This window comes from Leptopilina boulardi, unplaced genomic scaffold (assembly GCF_019393585.1).
Source record: "Leptopilina boulardi isolate dan_hultmark-lab unplaced genomic scaffold, ZJU_Lbou_2.1 LbouV2_116, whole genome shotgun sequence".
Taxonomy (NCBI): Eukaryota; Metazoa; Arthropoda; class Insecta; order Hymenoptera; family Figitidae; genus Leptopilina; species Leptopilina boulardi.
The window spans coordinates 184,873-204,559 of NW_026137659.1; the positions used below are offsets into that span (position 1 = coordinate 184,873).

The 19,687-nt window shown below is 22.2% G+C and overlaps 2 protein-coding genes across 4 annotated transcripts in view; both read right to left on the minus strand.

Moving 5' to 3' along the window:
* LOC127283162 (maternal protein tudor-like) overlaps positions 1 to 11,240 on the minus strand; it is a 27,937-nt gene extending 16,697 nt beyond the window's left edge. For 2 of the 3 annotated variants that reach the window (XM_051307867.1, XM_051307858.1), the window contains exons 1-4: positions 10,897 to 11,240; positions 10,184 to 10,794; positions 3,994 to 5,151; positions 1,852 to 2,268 (exon numbers count right to left, since the gene is read on the minus strand). In XM_051307867.1, coding sequence (XP_051163824.1) covers positions 1,852 to 2,268; positions 3,994 to 5,151; positions 10,184 to 10,773 — 2,165 coding nt within the window. In that variant the 5' untranslated portion in view covers positions 10,774 to 10,794; positions 10,897 to 11,240. Of the gene's footprint in view, positions 1 to 1,851; positions 2,269 to 3,993; positions 5,152 to 9,296; positions 9,439 to 10,183; positions 10,795 to 10,896 lie in introns of those variants that run through there. The other variant, XM_051307874.1, reaches the window with a different exon arrangement.
* Positions 11,241 to 11,652: 412 nt separating this feature from the next.
* LOC127282978 (E3 ubiquitin-protein ligase RNF146-like) lies at positions 11,653 to 19,675 on the minus strand. The gene is made up of 4 exons (XM_051307594.1): positions 19,249 to 19,675; positions 18,683 to 18,934; positions 14,305 to 14,595; positions 11,653 to 12,734 (listed from the first exon to the last, which is right to left on the minus strand). Exons 1-4 carry the CDS (start codon positions 19,394 to 19,396, stop codon positions 12,457 to 12,459), a joined length of 969 nt encoding a protein of 322 aa, XP_051163551.1. The 5' UTR covers positions 19,397 to 19,675; the 3' UTR covers positions 11,653 to 12,456.
* Between the last annotated feature and the right edge of the window lie 12 nt (positions 19,676 to 19,687).

Consider the following 19,687-nt stretch of genomic DNA (forward strand, 5'->3'; position numbering starts at 1 on the left):
CGGTACCCTGAAAACAATTTCAACTTTTTTTAGCGATGAAGTAATTCAAATTTTTATTAAACATTGAAAATGACAGTTTTCTTTTTATATCAAAATGAAATTTTGAAGAAATCTCTTCTCTCAGGTCTTATTTTTTTTTTTTTTTTCAAAATTTGATATTCTCTTAAGAAATAAACAGAAAAGAATTTTATCTTGAAAGATGTTATTAATTCTTCAAAAAATGTGTGGTCCCACAATTTTAATCGGTAGTGTATAACAATATAAATAAATGAAAATTAAAAATTATATATAATACATACAGTGCAAAAAAAGCATATTTCTAATACTAAAATTGTGCAATTCTGTGAAATGTTAATATTCTGTTTTTGCCAGGTGAGAATAGGAAAATAAATTTTATTAAATAATTACCACAACATGAAATTATTAATTTATAAAGAAATAAGGTTTTGAATTATTTTTTTTTAAAACTTTCGAATAAACAAAAATTTTGGGTATTCATTTTTTTAAAAGTCCAAGACAAAAAAATTCAAATTTATTTGATTGACTTGAAATTTTGTTAAATTGTTGCTTTACATGAGAGTATTAAATTCCTAAAATATTAGAGCTCATTTAAAAAAAGAAAAATTCATAGAAATTAAATTATTACATCATGAAAAAAACATAGAAATAAAAAAATCATTAATTATTATGTGTCAACAATTTAGTTAATTTTAATAAACTAATTAGAAAAGTTTAATTAAAAAATAATATTATAAATGTTAGCTTCCACCATTTCACAAAAGAAATGTAAATATATCTGTGCTAATAAATGCTAAGGCAAATAATAGTGAAATTGAAGCAAACAAATTATATGTACTTTTATCATAATACGTAAAATTACCGATTTTTTGTGGTTTTTGATTTTAATTTTTGACGTTGAGCCATGATTGGTTGTTTTTTACTGTCCAACCTGAATGATACAGTAAAAATTAACCAATGATCTATCAGAATATTTAATTTTTTTTAATATAAGTACAGAAATAAACAAATTTTTTTAAAACTATTTATTATTTATAAATTTAAGATAATTCAGGATTACCACAGGAATAAAATTTTCAAATTCCCTGACATTAAAATTCTTTTCACTAAAACAGGGAATTAAAAGTTAAATTAATCAAAATTTGGAAAAATTGATATACGGCTAATTTATTGAAACTTAAATCAATTAAAATTTTAAAAAAATTACAATTCCGTTAATTTGAAAATTAAATCAATTAATATTTGGATAAGTTTTGTTTTCACCAATAAAAATCAGAATTTATTGAAAGTTGGATCACTTGACATGACAAAAAAAAAAAAAAAAATTTCCTGATTTGTGGCTACCCTGTAATTCCAGGGTGGCTGCAAAATTTTATTTTCAAAATTCCCTGACTAAAAAACTTTTGAATTATTTAATATTCTGCATTGCTGATTGAAATTTTTATAATGCTTTTTAAGTAACAATATTATTTATAAAGGAAAAGATAAGATAATTAGAAATTGTTTAATAACAAAATTTTATTATATTTAAAACTTTTATTATAAAAAAGTAAATACTTTGAAAAATGAAAAATCTGACGGCACCATTATAATGAGCTATATTACAAAAATGTCTAAATAAAAAAAACTGAATTGACATTTATAGGTATATCAAAGTTTTTTAATTTGTGGTTTCTTTTAATCAAAATTCCCTGACTTTTAAAGAATTTTTAAAAATTCCCTGACTTTTCCCTGATTTCCAGTTTTTCCCTGACTTTCGGCCACCCTGAATTCTCAAGTATTAAAAATACAGTTTCAAGTTAAAAAAAAGAAAAGAAAGAAAGAAAATCTTACCTTTGGTGATTTTGTGGTACAGTTTTTTCGAAATCATTTGATTTTTTTAATCCGGCATTTTCATTGATGCTTACTGATTCCGATGTGATTTTATTTATTTCCATTAAGATATTTTTAGGTGGCGATGTTGTGATATCGAATAAATCGACAACCAAACATGTTTTTTGAGCATTCTTCACTGTCATGGAAAGACGTATTTCATTAGTTAATGCCTCAAATGCAGCATCATATTGTGGTTTGGAACTTCGACTTTGGAAACCATTCAAAACGCATAGCATTGCTTGGCATGGCATTTGTGTCACTAAATCCCTACTAATTTCACGAAGTTGATTTACATTCACAGTCTCTTCATTACCATAATCAACGTAGAGTACATTTACGTCGTCTTTCACTCTCTTGAGAATTTTAACTCGATACCTAAATTAACAACAATAATGCAAATTAATTTTAATTAATATATCAGACTTTATGTGAAATACATATAGTAAATCGACATAAAAAAATTTTAAGGGTGCGAAAGTTTTTAGAATTTTTTTAATTAAAAACATATATTGCTGTTAATAAATAAATTTATAATCTAAATTTATAGTGAAAAAGACGTTGATAAAAAAAACTTTCAAGGCCTTTGACAATCAACAATATTAAAAAAACGGTTCTAAAAATTTTAACAAATTAAAAGTATTGGTTTAAACAAACTCACAAACATCTTTTTATAATTTAAAAAAAAAAGCGTTAAAGACCTTTTATCAACATTATTAAAATAATGGTTCCAGGCTTCTCAGCATAAAATTTGTTTTTAAAAAAGGGGGGAATAGGGGAAATTTTGTTTGAAAAAAGGGAAAAAATAGGGTAAAATCTGAATGTATATTTTCCGTAACCAAAAAGTTGTTTTCAATTAAACTTATTTTAAAATTAATTTTCCACAGAATGAAAATTACTTCTAAACTAATTTTTTTCTTGAAAAATGCAAGTAATTTTTTATTTTATCAATCCAAACACCGTACTGTAAAATATACAAAACTTGATTTTATTCATATTTTTCAAAGAAACTGAAATTTTTAATTTATTTAAATTAAATTTTTAAATTCAATTTCTGTTAAAAAAAGAATTTTAATTTTCTTAATACAGACGGGACAAATTTTCAAAAATAATAATATAAAGTTACTTCAAAAGAAGAAAAAATTCCAAGTAATTGTACAAATTATTCAAATTATTGAAAAAAAATTAATTTATTAATTGAAATTGTTGTAAATTCGAATTGATGAAATTTATTGACAAAATTTTAAAGAAATTTTAATAAACAAATTCGAATTTTTGAAAAATTGAATTAAAATGATTGAAATAATTAATTTAGCGAAGAATTTTAGATAAAAATTTTGTAAGTAATCGAGTTTTTGGAAGAGATATATATTTAAGTTTTTTTTAAGAAATAGTTAAAATTTTAGAAGATATACAATAAGAATTTTGGTAAATTTGAATTGAGGAATATTTTTTTACAAAGTTCAGAAGATAATTGAATTTAAAAAAAAAAATTTAATTGAAAAATCTGTTAATTAATGGAATTTTTGAAGATTTTAATTAAAGTTATCAGAAATAATTAATTCAATAAAGAATTTATGTTAAAAATTTGAAAAATTATTAAATTTTAAAATAGTTGCAATTACAATATTGTTGAAAACAATTGAATTTCAGGAGATTTTTAATCAAAATTTTCGTAAATTTAAATTGATAAATATTTTTTTTATAAGATTCAGACAATAATTGAATTTTAGAAAAAATTGTATTGAGAAAGTGTTTTAAATAATAAAATTTTGAGAAAATTTTGATGAAAGTATATTTTGTTCAAAAAAGTCGAAAAAGTTATTTTATAAAAATAAGTCGAAATAGTCGCACTCATTGAAAAAAAAAGTTGAAAAAATTGTGCAAATCTGAGAATTGTAATTTTTTTCATTTAAATTTGATTTTTGTATGAAATATATTCCATTATTCGAGTTTCAACATAAAATAGGGAAAATTACTGAAAAAAAAGGGGAAAACAGGTGAATTTTTTAAGAGGAAAAATAGAGGAATAGGGCAAACCACTGTGAAGCCTGGAAAAAAAAATGTTAATATTAAATAAATAATAATAAAAAAAAAACGTACCATTTATTGTCGAGTTCATATGGAGCAATGCAAAGTGAATTAACATCTATTTGCCTCAATAGTGGAGCTGTTGCTGCATAACTATTAATTGTAGCCATCATTTTTTCAAGATCAGAAGCATTTTTTTCCAATTGAACGAAAAATTTTGAACAAGAAACAATATGCGATATATAAACAGTTTCTTTTGTACCATCGGTTAATGCTGGTATATGTCCATAAGCAACTGATGCAATATCTGGAAATCTGTCTTTAAGATATTTTTTCACATTTATATTATTAAAAATTATATCGCCATATTGTATTAAAAATGGTCCATCTGGTTCACGAACATGTAATTCAACTCTTTGACCGTAAACAAGATTTGAAAAATATGTTTTCACTTCCTCAGTGATATTCATTTCCTTGAGTCCAGGTAGACAAATTCGAATTGACAATACTTTTGGTTTAATGAATTTTGGTGGTAAACGATAAATATCAGTATGTTGAACATAATCGGTATTACCAAAATCGACAAAATAAATTTTAACACGCGTATCAAATGTTGCCATTACAACAGCACGACAAAGGCTACATTGATCTTCATCTTTGAGACGTGCCAAACACACTGATCCAGGTAATGGTGGCTCTTTTATTGGCAATGGTTTGTGTGCTTGAATTTCCGTCATTAATTTCACCAATTGATCTCTATTTTCCTCGAGTTGAACGGAAAATTTAATTGGTCCATCTTCAACGCACGAGACAAAGGCAGAATATACTGCTCCAACTTGTACGAGACGTGTTCTAAATTCAAAAATATCAGATTGTGATTCCTCATCATCATCATTGTGATTTGTCGGTTTTCGTGGAGAAATCATTTGTTGTTGCTGTTGATGATGATGATGAATATGAGGTGGTTGATTATGATGAAGATGATGAGATTGTGGTTGCTGCTGCTGCTGCTGCTGTTGTTGTTGTTGATACATGTAGGGAGGTTGTCCGTAACGATAATTATCCGCGTTCATGTTTTGTTGTATTGGCATCAAATTCGCGTGTGGTGCATGAATGACTCGTTGTTGCTCACCAGGATATCCACTTACTGGCATTTGCGTGACAGGCATTTGTTGCTGATGCGGAACCGATGGTACCTTATACGATGGTTGTTGCGCATACATTTGTGGTCTGTAAGAAAAGAAAAAACTCATAATAAATAATTATTTTTTCAAAATTTTTTGCCTCTTTTTTTTAGTAAAAATGTGCGTTACGAGATTTACATTGAGAAAAATATTTATATTAGATTACTTAAAAAAAAAAAACATGTGCCTGAAGTTTAGAACGTTAAAATAAATGAAAAAATTTGATTACTATTTTTTTTAACATCAAATTTTATTATAAAATACTGTTTTTTGTATTTAAAAAATAAACAATTTATTAAATGTTTTACTGAATTTATTATTTTTCTTGCTGTAGTAATTTTTAAAAAATGTACAGATCAAAAAAATTGATTTAGTTCATTTCAACGTTCAGAATTTCAAGCACAAAAAAAAACCCTACACTAAAAAAAATTAAATAAAATTTATTTTTTAAAATAAAATTTTTTTTAATTATTATTTTTCAATATAGTAATTTTTTACAAGTTTACAACGATTATTGATCAACGATTAAAAATGAAAAAACATAATAATATTCCACGCTGGAAAAAAAACTTTTTTCTACAAATTTTTTCTCTTTTTACAATTTATCCATCAAAAAATGTTGCAAGAATTTTTTTCGTCAAAAAAAAATTATGGTATTGAAAAATGTTTTTTCTTCTAAATCGTTGATCATAAAAATCATAAAAAAAAAATTTATTTAAATAATTAAAAAAACAAAAAATAATCTAAGATAATACTTCCAAAATTTTTTTCTCAATGTAAGTATAAAAAAAATACTTGTAACAAAAAACCGTCATTTTAAATAAATATATAATTAAAATAATTAAACTTTACACATCAGGCAAATTATTACTAAATATTCACAATATTGAAGACGTTCATGATCAACGATTAGAAAACAAATTATTTTTTAAAATGGAAAATAATTAAAAAATGTTATCTAAAAAAATGTTTTTTTTTTAAGCTTTTTGACCAATAAACATTGCAAGAAATATCTTTGTGGCAAAAATAAATAGAATTTTTCAGATAAATTCTTTTATTTATTTTTTTTTTTTCTTTAAAAATCGTTGATCATAAAAGTTGTGAACTTCAACGTAATATTCTATTTTTTATTATAGTAAAACAAATTTTTAACAATATTTATAGAAGAATCTACAAAAAAAAATCTTCTAAAATAGAAGTCTAACATTCAAAAAAGCAAAAAAAAAAAAAAAGGCTATAAATAATTTTAAAAAAGAATTCTAATACGGGATTTTTGGATTTTAAAAAGGATACTAAAAATAAGACAAAAAAGCACTAATGTGAAAAATAATAATTTTCTTTTTCTTACAAATTAAAACACAAATTTTCAATAAAAATTATTGTTTTTTTTACATATGTAAGAATTGAACTTGTAAATTATTCTTTTAAAAATTTTTTGCCAGTTAAAATTCAAAATTAACAAAAAAATATAAAAAAAAATAAACATCATTTTTTATATAAATTTAAACGTGACCATAATAATAATAATAATTTGATTAAAAAAAAATTAGAAGCGAATTTAAAAAATTAAACGAAAATAAATAATATTAATTGAATACACAATTTTTAATGAATAAAAAAAAAATTGACAAAACAATATTGCAGGAATTTAAAAAAAGTGAATTTTTTAAATTTAGTTGAAAATTTAATGTTATTGTAATTTTTCAATTAAGTATAATATTTATTTTGTTAATTAACTAATTAGAATTGTTTAAAAAAAATTATCTTAATTTTTCTATTATATTTACAAACCTAAATGAAAATGAAATAAAAAATTTTATTTACCCATAATATAGGATAAGATTTCCGAAAGAACTGGATGATAACATTTTTTTTTTTTTATATATATATATATTTTCAAAAAAAAAGGTAATAGTCAAATGACAATTGAAATAAAAAAAAAAAAATTTTCGTTTGCAAAAACACACGAACTGTTTATGCGGTTATAGAAAAATAGCCGTAATTGAACTATGTAGGCGAAAATGGTACTAAAACTATTTAAAACCAAACAGAATGCCAAACAGAGATAAATCCCGGCTTTTTATAATCTTCGAAATCCCTTCCATTTTAGGTAGAATCTTTTTAAGTGGGAGTATTCTTAAAAGAAGATTGGTTGAATTTGAAAATAAGGGTTGGTCTCTAGACCTTCAGGTTTTGTGGAAAGGGTAAAACTCATTCTCAATTCAAAAAAAGACCCTTAAATTAAGAAAAACCTTATAAATTATGAAAATAAAAAAATTCTGAAAACTTTTTTAAAAAAAGGTTTTCTAATTGGAGTAAATTAAATATTTATAAATTTATGCAATATTTATAAAAATGTGCAAAAAAAACGAAGCTGAAGTACGCAACGTTTATGATAAACGATTTTAAAGGATTAATTTTTTAAAATGAAAAATTCTATAATTTTTCGCCTAAAAAATATTTCTTGTAGTTTTCATTAATTAACAAATTATAAAAAAATATTTTTTAGGCAAAACATTATACAATTTTTCATTTTAAAAAATTATTTCTTTAAAAATCTTTTATCATAAACGTTGCGTATTTCAGCTTCGTAAAAAAAAAAAAAACAAAAAAAAATTGAACATTAAATAAGTTAATAATTTTGATTTTTTATACATGCTGCAATATTTTTTATAATTATTTACTAAAAATTTTAATTTAAAAAAATAAAAAGAATGTCCGTTCATTGAAACGAAATAAGAATTTGCAAAAAAATGTTTACAAACACTGACTTCAAGCAGTAAAGCATTTTTTTTTTCAGTCTCTCATGAATAAAAGTACACATTCTATATCTAAAAATCCCATCAACATTCATGATATAATCACCAAAATAGAAAAAAAAAATTGAATCACATAATTCAATTATAGATTAACTCGTTTCTCATTATATTTAAGTAAAGAAAATAAAAATTTTGTCTCTATATGAAGAATGAAAAATAAATACCTCAATAAAAATATATTCTATTTGAAAAAAAAACAATTAATTAAAAACATGATTAAGATTTTTAGACATAACTATTTATATAAGTTTATCAAATTATTTCACGCAGAAATTGTAAATAAATAGAAGTTGATAAAAATTTGTTTTGAAATTAATATGAAAGGTCATTGCCTTTCTCGATATTAAATGAGGGAATAGAAATTATAGTTCTCTATATATATTATAATTTTAAAAATACATAAGGGCACATTTATAAATTTTTATATATATATATATATATATATATATTTAAAAAAAATTATTTTTTTTAACTTAAAAACAAAAACTTGGATTTAAAAAAAAAAGTACAACTTCTTCAGAATAAAAAATATTATAACAATTATTATTATTATTATCCTTATTTTTATAATTATAATAATAATAATTATTATTAATTAGTTCAGTTGCATTATTATTATTATTATTATCCTTATAATTATTATTATGGAACATATTTTAATTTAGTTAGGTAGTAATTATTCAATTAAATTTCTTTTAAACAATTGTAAGAATGCAACTGTCTCTCAATTAAAAAAGTGAACTATAAAATTGAAAATGATTCACGAATGCCTTTCACAAGTTAAGCACCGTAGAAAAACATATTCAGTAACACAACTTTTTATTACTTATATTATTATTTATTCAAAAAGTTATTATTTTCGATTTCCATTATTTTATTTCTTTTATTTTTTTTTAAAAATATTTATTTATATAAATATAAATCTAATCAAAAACTTCCTTAATTTTTTATTTTGTATGAAAATATTTTTTTTATTTTCTATTTTATTTGACCGAAAAAAAAGGTTCTATTAAAATAGAGAGAAATTAATTAATTTCAACAAAGTATTTTACAATAGTTTAATATTATTGAATTGAATAAATATTTGTATAAGATTGAATAATAACAATTAATATTGAAAAATATACAAGGTCTTAATGTTAAATGTTCTTGGTAAATTAACATTAAAAATTATTTAAAAAAATGTTTTTTTTAATAAATTAATTGTGTTAATATAATGAGAAACTTAATATTTTAGAACCTACGATAACTTTAGAATAACTGTATTATATCTTTACAATTATTTTTGTTACGAAAATATATAATAAACGTAATAACGACAGTAAATTAAAAAAGATTATTATTTTAAATATGATATTTTATATTTATATACCTGTAATAATCCGATGTATTTATCAGTTTATTCAAAGAATTTGTAACAACAGATTTCAGTTCCAGGTACGAAACTAATCTTAATGAAACTAAAGAGAAACCGTATAATATCTAGGCAGACAATACCAACTACACATACCCCACACACAGTTATTTACTGTCGAGAAAGAGAGAGAGAGAGAGAGAAGAGAAAGGCAAAACAAATGCGGTCAAATACCGGCGCCCTCTATTTTTATGATCTATAACATTTTTGAAAAATTGAAAAACTGGGAAATTCCTATTTATCGACATAATTCTAAACCTTTTTTTGACCGCAATAAATAAAAAAATATATATTTCTATTTTAAGCTAGTGTATAAAAAGAATTACAACCAAAAACGAACACATTTTTCCCCCAACAATACTCATCATAAATAATAATAAATTACATACAAAAAAATACCGAGAGCAAAAACTTAAAAATATTTAAAATTTAATTTCGAACTCTTTTTAAGGGCTTCAATTTTTTTTTTTAATCTATTTTTAACCAAGCAAATATTGAAAACATTCCTCATTCCAAAAAAGACATATGATATATTTATGTAAAATATTGTATAAAAAATAAATTAAAAATTCTAGAATAGAATATTAATTTACAATTGATATTAAAAATAAATTTGCAATAAGCCCTAAAAATCAAATTAAAAGCAAGAAAAATTTTGATTAACAAATAAAAAATATGAGATGAGGATAAGAAAATAAAATATTATAACTTATATACATAAAAAAAATTTTTTTTAACCAAAAAGTTTAGAAAAAAAAATGCAAATAAAAATAATTTATCATCTAAAATACTTTTTTAAAAAAATAGAAAAAAATTTAAACATTCTGTTTAAAAAAAAAACTTACTTGAACATATCGCTTAACGTTGTCATTTTTGCCATTCCTTTGTTGACAAGTATGTTACCAATATCATGATCTCCAAACAACAGCTTCACAAGATAGCAAGAATTGAATTTTTCAAATTTAGAAACCATCAATTCTTTGTCTTTAACCAATGTGCCAATACTTTCAACAGTTCTGCTATCCCATTTTTCATTAACAGATATAATATTTGCTAATGTAAATTCATTAGCAAGAGGAGGACATTTTATTAAGAAATCCTCCTCTTTTGAATTTGGATATAAAACTCGAACTAATTCTATTGGCACAATATCAGTTATTCCACTGTCAATTAATAGAACAATAACCCCATTTTGATGAATGTTAGTAATTTTTGCACGAACATATCGGCCACGATATTTCACGCAATAAGTTGTCTCCGGCGAAATAGAATTTTGCGGTCCAAGACCTTGACGTTGCATTAATTTATTGCCTAACGATGTTATTAAGGCCTCGATATATGAATATTTATCTTTTTCACATACACCCCATATTTTTAATCGCGGACCTTCACTTGTCACATTTGTTACTATAATACTGTGCCCTGTTTGCGCCATTTTTGTGACCTCTTTGCGTTTCTAAAGTAGCCAAAAAATAAAAAAAAATTTTTTTTTTTTTAGTCTCTTATTGCGCACTATTCAACACGAACAAATAAAAACCCTAAACATATTCTCGCTTACCGCAATTCTCGTTTATGCTGGTCTTCAATCCGTTAACTGCAACAATTAGTCACTTTTCGATAAACTTAAAAAAAAAAAAAAAAAAAAAAAAGAGAGCCGCTTAAAATCTTCTTCCCCACGAGGCACGCGAGAAAAAAATTCTAGCCTCTTCAACACTCGAACGTTGATTTTGTCAAAATGTCTAATTTCACATGTATATTGTTCTTCAATTTCACAAACATCACTATACTGAGTACGTAAGATATAAATTTTGTGGGCAAATTTACATTTTGATTAAGATTTTCTTTCACTTTTTTTTTCTATTATAATCCTCACGAGGCTCACGAGAGAAGATGCAGTGAATGATGTGAAGTTATGGGCAATACTTTATTGTAGCCAATTTCACATCGAAAAAGGACGCCAATTTAAATAATTTGATCACGTGTTTCCGCAAATAGTTAGCGCGAATGTTTGAATTAAATTTTCAGTTTCATTAAATAGGTTTATTTATATTATTTACATTAAAGTATTGAATTAAATAAATGACTCGTAATTAGACATTTTTTTATTCATCAATTTTTTTGCTTATAAATAATACTGTTATATATTCAAAAAAATATTTCTATCCGAAATTTTGATTTTTAAATAATTTTTTTTCGACAATTTTCCTTAGAGATTCTTTTTCTCGACTAATTTTTAATAGCTAAAAAATCCTTGTTGCTAGTAAAAATATCATTTTTATCTTACATATTACAAATAATATAATTATAAATAAAATTAAATATAAATATCGATTTATTGCATTTCTTGTTTAAAAAGAAAAGTATAATATGATGCAAAAACTTGATTATCCATTTTTAACATTACATAAAAGCAATTCATTAATTATCGTTCCCAACGATAATTATTATCTTATTTTGATTTTGTAAAATGTATTCAAAAATAAGTTTCAAGTACAGTTTCTAAAATATAAGAAATAATTGCAATAATACAAAAATTAACAAAATTAAAAAAAAAGACAATTATTTAAATGCAAAGAAATACTTATGCGGTTTACAAAATTAAATTTTTATTATTAAATTTTGCCATTAACCAAGCAAAAAAAGAATTTTTAATGAGAAAAAAAATAATAATAAGTAAAAATATTTCGATTTTTTTCTCATTTTTGTTGAATAAAAAAAAAACTAAAGAAAAAATAAAAATATTTCGATTATTTTCTCATTTCCGTTGAATATCTATATATATATATATTTATCATTAAATGATTTTTCTACTAATACTAAATTTTTTTTCTGATAAAAAACGTATCTATGTACAATAATTCAATAGAGAATTATTTTTCTTTTTTTTTTTTGTGTTTCGTTTTCAACATTAATTGCACAATGCGAGCTTGAAGCAAATATAAAATATTCTATATAGATATAATTTGTTTCACACGAGAATATTTCAATACTCTCTTAATAATTAATATATAATTTTAAATCTTAAGTACTATGAATGTTCAACGAGAACTTGCATATTTTTCAATATATAATATTTTTGTACGTTTATGTATATGTATATGTATATAGATAATATAAATTATTCACGATCTTCATCTTCGTCTGACTGTAACCAATCAACAGAACGTTGATTAGAATGTGAATTATTTTCTATTGAATCATTAATTTCATTATCACTATTGAGCGACATTTCTCTTAATACTAATGATCTCATTTGTTCCAATATTTGATGTAAAGATTCAGATCTTTGATCAGAACGATCAGTTAATGGTGTTGCATCACCTGATGCTGAACCACCAGCTGGAGTTTGTGGTGTATTACTCGGTGGAATTGGCGTATTTGTTCCATCTGCAATTCCTGATAAATAAAAATAACAGAAAGCATAATTAAAATATTATTTAAATATTTCAAAAAAAAAAAATTCTATTATTAATATTAATATTAAGATTATTTTTCAAAAAAAAGTTATTTTTGTGTTACTGCAGATGAATTATAAATTTTGCGATTAGAAGAATTAATATATGCAATCGAGTATGCAATAAATATTTTCTCATCTACATTTGTTAATTATTTTTTAATTACATTTATTTATATCCATAAATTTATATTTATTATTTTTTTTTATATTTGTAAATAAAAATTTATAATAGTTTTTTATTATTAAAAAAAAAATAAATGATAATTTTTTTATTTGCAAATTATATATTTTTTAATATTTCAAATGCGTATAAAAGAATTATCAAAAATTGCTTAAAAATAAAAAATATAATAACATTCACATAAAATAATAATTGTTCATCTACAGAAGTAAAAAAAGTATTCTTTTTTTTTAAATAATTAAAAAATTTTAATTTTAATTATTTGATTTTTTTTATTTTAAAAACAAGACGATTTTTCAAAATGACAAAATTTTTTTTTGAAATTAGAACATTTTTTATGGCATAGAAACAAAAAAAAAAAAATATTTTTTTTCCAAAGTTAATGTATTTTTTTTCTTCCTCTTCAGTAGAGAAAATATTTTAAATTATTTTTGTAATAAAAATTCTAAAAAGTTTTCAACATTGTTATTTTTTTTATTGTAAATATTATATAAATTAAAAATCAAAATGTTAAAAAAAATTAAAGATTTAAAAAGAGCGTATAACATTACTACTAATAATAATATTAAATAAAAAATAAAAAAATTCCTTTATCAATAAATTGACAGTTAAATTAGTTATTTGTTAAATTAAATTAAATTAAACTGAATTAAATTAAATTTAAAAAAAATTGTTATTTATTAAATTACAAAATAAGAAAACAATTATTATGTTAATGATTTTTTTTAGTGTATGAATTTTTCTTTTATTTCTTAAAAAGAAATCTGCAATTTATTGTAGAAAAAAAATCTAAAGTTTTATTGTGGGAAAAACCATGACTGTCAATAAAAAAAAAAAGGATTATCCAGATGAACAGATGTTCAGAAATTGGAAATTATTCAAAGTGCAATAAAGCATCTATTGTAAATATTGTGGTACATTACAGGTAAAAAAAAAAAGAAATAGTCTTTTGGGTGCAATAAAAGTTTCCTTTTAACGTTTTAAAAATTCAAAAACATATTTTTGTAAAGGATTAAACAGTTATATATTTGAAAATTTCAGTTTAACTTGGATTAAGTTTCACTTAACTTTATAATCATAAGAATTTAGAAAAGGTACGAAAAATAAATATCTTCTTTTTTTCGTCCCCTACGAATTGTAGTTTTCGATTATTTTTTATTTTTTTTCTCTAAATTTTAACTACTTTTTTTTTGTAAATTTCATACAAAGAGGAAATTTATTTTTAAAAAAAGGTTTTGAACACTTTTTAATTATGAAAAAAAAAAATTTTTTTTTTAATTATAAATTTAAAAATAAAATGTATAAGATTTTATTGTATTTTTTAATACCTATATTGTCACTGGCTGGACTAACGGGTCTTTCGGCTCCTCTTATTTCCCTAACAATTTGATCTTCCTCTTGTGTATTAAGTCGTAGTCCCGCTACGCCTTTTTTTGGTACATTATGAAGATCGCGTTTAATTCTTCTACGCCTTGATGGGTCATTGCGTCGCAATTGAAGCATTGATCCAAAATTGGCAACATACAAAAATCCTGCAATAAGGAGCTCACAAGTCCTTTTACCTTGTTTGTATGCAGTTTCAAGTTCCAAACTCGTTCTCATGTCATATTGCCACCAGCCTGTAAATAATAATTAAAACTAATACACACTTTCAATAAATATTTTTAAAGCAAAAAAATTGAAATTGAATTATAATAATAAAAAAAAAAAAAAATACAAAAATACAACTATTTCAAACAAAATTACAATTTTTTTTATTATATATTTATTTTCCAATTGAAAATTTACTTATATAAATACAAAAACTATTTTTTTAAATTAAATATTTAATTTCTTTTGATGATAAAATAAAAAACGGACGTAAACTAAAAAATTTTGGACGGGTGAAAGATATAAAATGTTTTTTTTTTTTCTTATAAAACTCTTTTTATTTATATAATTATAATAATATTTGAAGTAACATTTTTTTTAAATATAAAAATGAATGTTAATTATATTAACTCATGCGTTATAATATAGTTTTATAGTGTCAAAAAAAAATATATATATTTTCGAAATGAAGAATGTTTTGAATGGTAACTAAACGAAATAATTACTATACTGTATATTATTATAAAGTATAGATAAAAAAAAAAAGAAATAATATTTATATATTATTCTATTTGCGTTTATTATCTAACACCAGCTATTCCTTTGCAAGGAGAGTCATTTTTATCACGTTTAATATTACGTTTACACCGTGGATTAAATTTTTTGTACTGAATATTACTTTTGAAATCAATTACGTAAAGTGTACCACAAATCAAAATCTCGCATTCGGAAGTTCCCATATCGTAAATCTCTTCCAAATCTTGATTGGTCCTTGTGTCATACTTCCACCAACCTATATGAATGGGTGGTCAAGATGCTAATTAACTTGATAGTTTGATCAATTAGAAAAAATTTTGATAAAAAAGAAATTAATTTTTTTTTTAAATTTAATATACCGACAACCGAAGTAATTATATATATATATATACCAGTTACAGGGGCACAGAATTTACTTTTAGCCGAATATTTATTTATTCGAATTATTATTTAATAGAAATTTCATTTTACAGACCTTTTATTTTATCGAATTTGAATTTTAAAGAATTATTATTTACTCAAATTTAAATTAAACAGAATAGTCATTAAAAATATTTTTTATTTTACAGAAAGAATATTAGAAAAAAATTCTTTTCTATAGCCGAATTTTAATTTTTTTCAAATTTACATTTTTACAAAATTCTTAAAAACTTGGAAATTTTATTTCACAGAATTTTTGTTTGTTCGAAAAAACATTTGGCAGAAAAATTTGAATACTAATTTTAAAATTAATAAATCATTATAAATTATCAACGAATTTATAATAATTCTTAAAAATTAATAATTTTTCCAAAATTTGTTTCACAGTAAATAAATAAATGTATAGTGTATCTTTTCTATATATTTTTTGACATACTTTTGTGTGAAAAAAATGAGAAATAAGTGAATTATAAATTTTCAAGGAGTTCAACGTGACCTCAAAAATGTAAATCATTAATATTTATGTTTTTCAAGTTAATTTTACAACTATTTCTTTCAAAATCACTTAAAAAGGTTATTATAAATTATATTGAGTTATTTAAATAAATATAAAAAAAATGTTAATTACCAAAAATTACTTTTTAATTAAACACAGATTATAGTAAAATTTCAATTTTACGTTTTGAATTTTTTGAACAATTTTTAGGCCTCGGATCGACTTTAAGCCACAAAAAAAATCGTTTTAATCGATTTGCATTTCAAAAAAGTCGATTTTTTTTATTTTAAATAAATTTAATTAGTTAATAAATATATATTAGTTTAAATAACTAATTTTATTACATATTAAATTGATTTTATTAATTACTTAATAAAAATTCTTTAAGAATATTGTAAAGAAAATTTATTTCTAATATTTCAGAATCGGACTAAGACAAATTAAAAAAAAAAAAAAAAATTCTCAAAATTCCATTTTTAAAATTGTTTGAAGTCTGATTTAAACAATTTATTCGAATTTAAAATTTTAGCATACTTTTTATTTTTAATGGTCAAAAAAATTTTTGACAATATGTAATTAAATTTTACAGATTTTTAAATTAAATTTTTCTAAAATATTGTACTTACACAAGATTTTATATTTAAAATAAATTTTCTGCAAATTTAAACTGTTATAGTTTTTTTTTAATTTCTGACAATAATATTAAAATTTTTAAAAATAATTCAATTCTGTAAGAATTATAGTTGAAATTTTTATAAATAATTGAATTTCAAAAGTTTTTTATTGAAAAATACTTTCAGATAATAGAATTTTTAAAGAATATTATAAAAATGATTAAAATAATTAAATTTTCAAAGAGTTACAATTAATATTTTTCGCAATAATTATATTGCAAATGATTTTGTTAAATTTCAGATAATAATTCAAAATTAACAGAATTAAAAATAATTTTAGATAACTTTTTTTAAAAAATAATTGAAAATTTTCCAAGATTTACAATTTTTGAAAATAATTCAACTTTAAGTTTTGATTAAAATTTTTTGTGATTTCTGTTGCTGAAGAATTATTATAAACCCACGACTTTAAGTTTCTTTAACTCCGTAAAAAAAAAATTCTTTTGTCGCCTAACTTATGGAAATTTTTCAGAAGGATAACATAATAGTTCAAATAATTTTTTTTTTAAATTCTTAACGTTTATGACACGCACAGTAAAAAAAAAGCGTTTTTGTGGGTATAATTACCCCGGATTGATAATATTGTTTAAATGAATTTTTAATAAAAATTTTTAGATAATTTTATCGTAAATACTTTTACAGGGTGTCTAGTGAATTTTTATTTTAAAATTCCCGGCAAAATCCCGGATTTCCCGGAATTTAAGACACAGTTTTCCCGGATTTTCTTAAATTGAAATTGTACAATACTATGTTTTAATAATACCTTGGAAGTTACATGAGTAACTAATAAAATTATATTTGTATAATTTTGTTACTATTAAAAATGGAAAAGCATTTTTTCTGTTTCGGAAGTAATTTTAATTTGTATAATTTATTAAAATATACTTTTTACAATTTTTTAATGAAATAAGCTTAGGATTAAGCATGTAAGACAAGTTTTTAATTAATTATTACGAAAATACCGTAAATCGCAGTATTTTTTCAATTTCAAATAACTTAGTAAATCTATCAAGTTGAAGTAACATTCATAATTTAACAAAAAATCACCTAGGTCACAAACGACCCAGGTCGGGATTCGAAGGGTTAGCATTACTAAAAAGAAATTTGTCTTCAAAACATATTAAATTTTTTAATGCAAAGATTTTGTGAGAATTTTTTCCAAGTACTTTTTCATTTAATTATAATATTTCCATCTGCACAACAGAAATAACTTTAATTTTTCCCAACTATTTTTTTTCCTCAATTTCGAAGTTTTTAGAATATAAGAAAAAATTTATGGAATAATATTGACAAGTTACCTTAATTTTATGAAAAATTACCTTTTAAGTAAAATTGCAAATTTGAAAAACTTCATTATTTTTTTAATTACTTGCAATTTAATAAAACACTGCAATTTGCACTGCTTTTGTAATAAATTACAAAAAATATATTATTAATACAATTAGGAATATTGCTAAAAAAAAGGATATCAGATACGAGTATACCAATAAAAAATTTTCTACGAAAATTTAAAAATTAAATATATTTTTCTAATATTTTCTAAAAATCTACAAATTTCCCGGATCTGTTTACTAATTCCCGGCAATTTCCCGGTTTTTTTCATGACTCAAAAAATTCCCGGCAAAATCCCGAATATCCGGGATTTCCCAGATCGCTAGACACCCTGAAATTTTATATGAAATTGATTATTAATTTTTATATGAATTTAATTATTGATTTTTATATAAATTTAATTAATTTTTAAATGAATTAAATTATTATAATTATTATTATTATTATTTTTATTAAAATTATAATTTTGTTATTAATAAACAGCCGTGATTTTTTAAATTTAAATTTGAATGTATGTACTTTTTTTTTTTTTTTTTTTTTTTTTTTTTAATTTTTCACGTACCGTTAAGTAAATGATTTTTGTATTTCGCAATCTTTCATTGTAAGTTTTGGTGTGAGTGTGGATTTTTGAATTTAAAAAAAAAAATTGAATATTACCATTGCGACCTTCGTAAAACCAGTGGTACTCATCCTCGATTTCAGTTGTTTCCTTTTGTGGTTCATCGACTTCAACAAGTTGTGGCCTTTCTAAAAAATCAGCAGGAATTTCTTGTCGACACATTGGACATCGTTTGCTTTGATTAGCTACTCCTTTTACGCATAAGTAGCAAAATATATGGCTACAAGGCAATCGTGCCGGATGTATGCATGGTTGTAAACATACTGCGCATTCAGGTACAGTCGATGAGCCTGTAACAAAACAAAAAAAGGAAAAAAAAAAAAATACCCCACATAAATACACACGAGAAAATAGATGATTATTTGATAAATTTATTTATATGACTAAAAAAAAATTATAAATTGTCAAGAAGAAATAAAATCATAATCTATTAACATGTTCTGTAAACTAATTAAAAAAAAAATAATATTAACTAAAAATGTAAGGTTAGAAATTCTTTTGTTTCTATATCTGTTAAAATTAATAACCTATATTTAACAATATTTGTTTCAATAAAAAAAGAAAATAAAATAAATTATTTTAAACACGTTTCTTTTTCGCATACCTTCTTTCTCTTCAACATCTTTTTCATTTTCTTTGACGTCTGACGATTTTGTTGGTACTGTTACTTTTGCCTGGGCCATGTTTTTTCTCAAAAATAAACTTTGATTGAAAATACTATGCCACAGAAGATTTTGACAAATTCCAAACATTAGTTTAAGATTTAAAGACTTATTCACTTGGATTGGACCATTTATTATATATTTATTTACGTTTGACAAGTATACTCTACTGTTCGTTTTGTATATATACTGTACTCACTTCTCTTTACGCGTATTAAAATATTGGGGCACGGAGATTTATACACAAAAAAAAATATACAACTCTCAAAGTACTTTATACAATTTAGAGAATTATTTAGTAGTCATGTTTTTTTTTTTTATATTATTTTTCAAATTTTCAACGCACATAAACGATAATAATTTATTTTCTTTCTCTCTTCT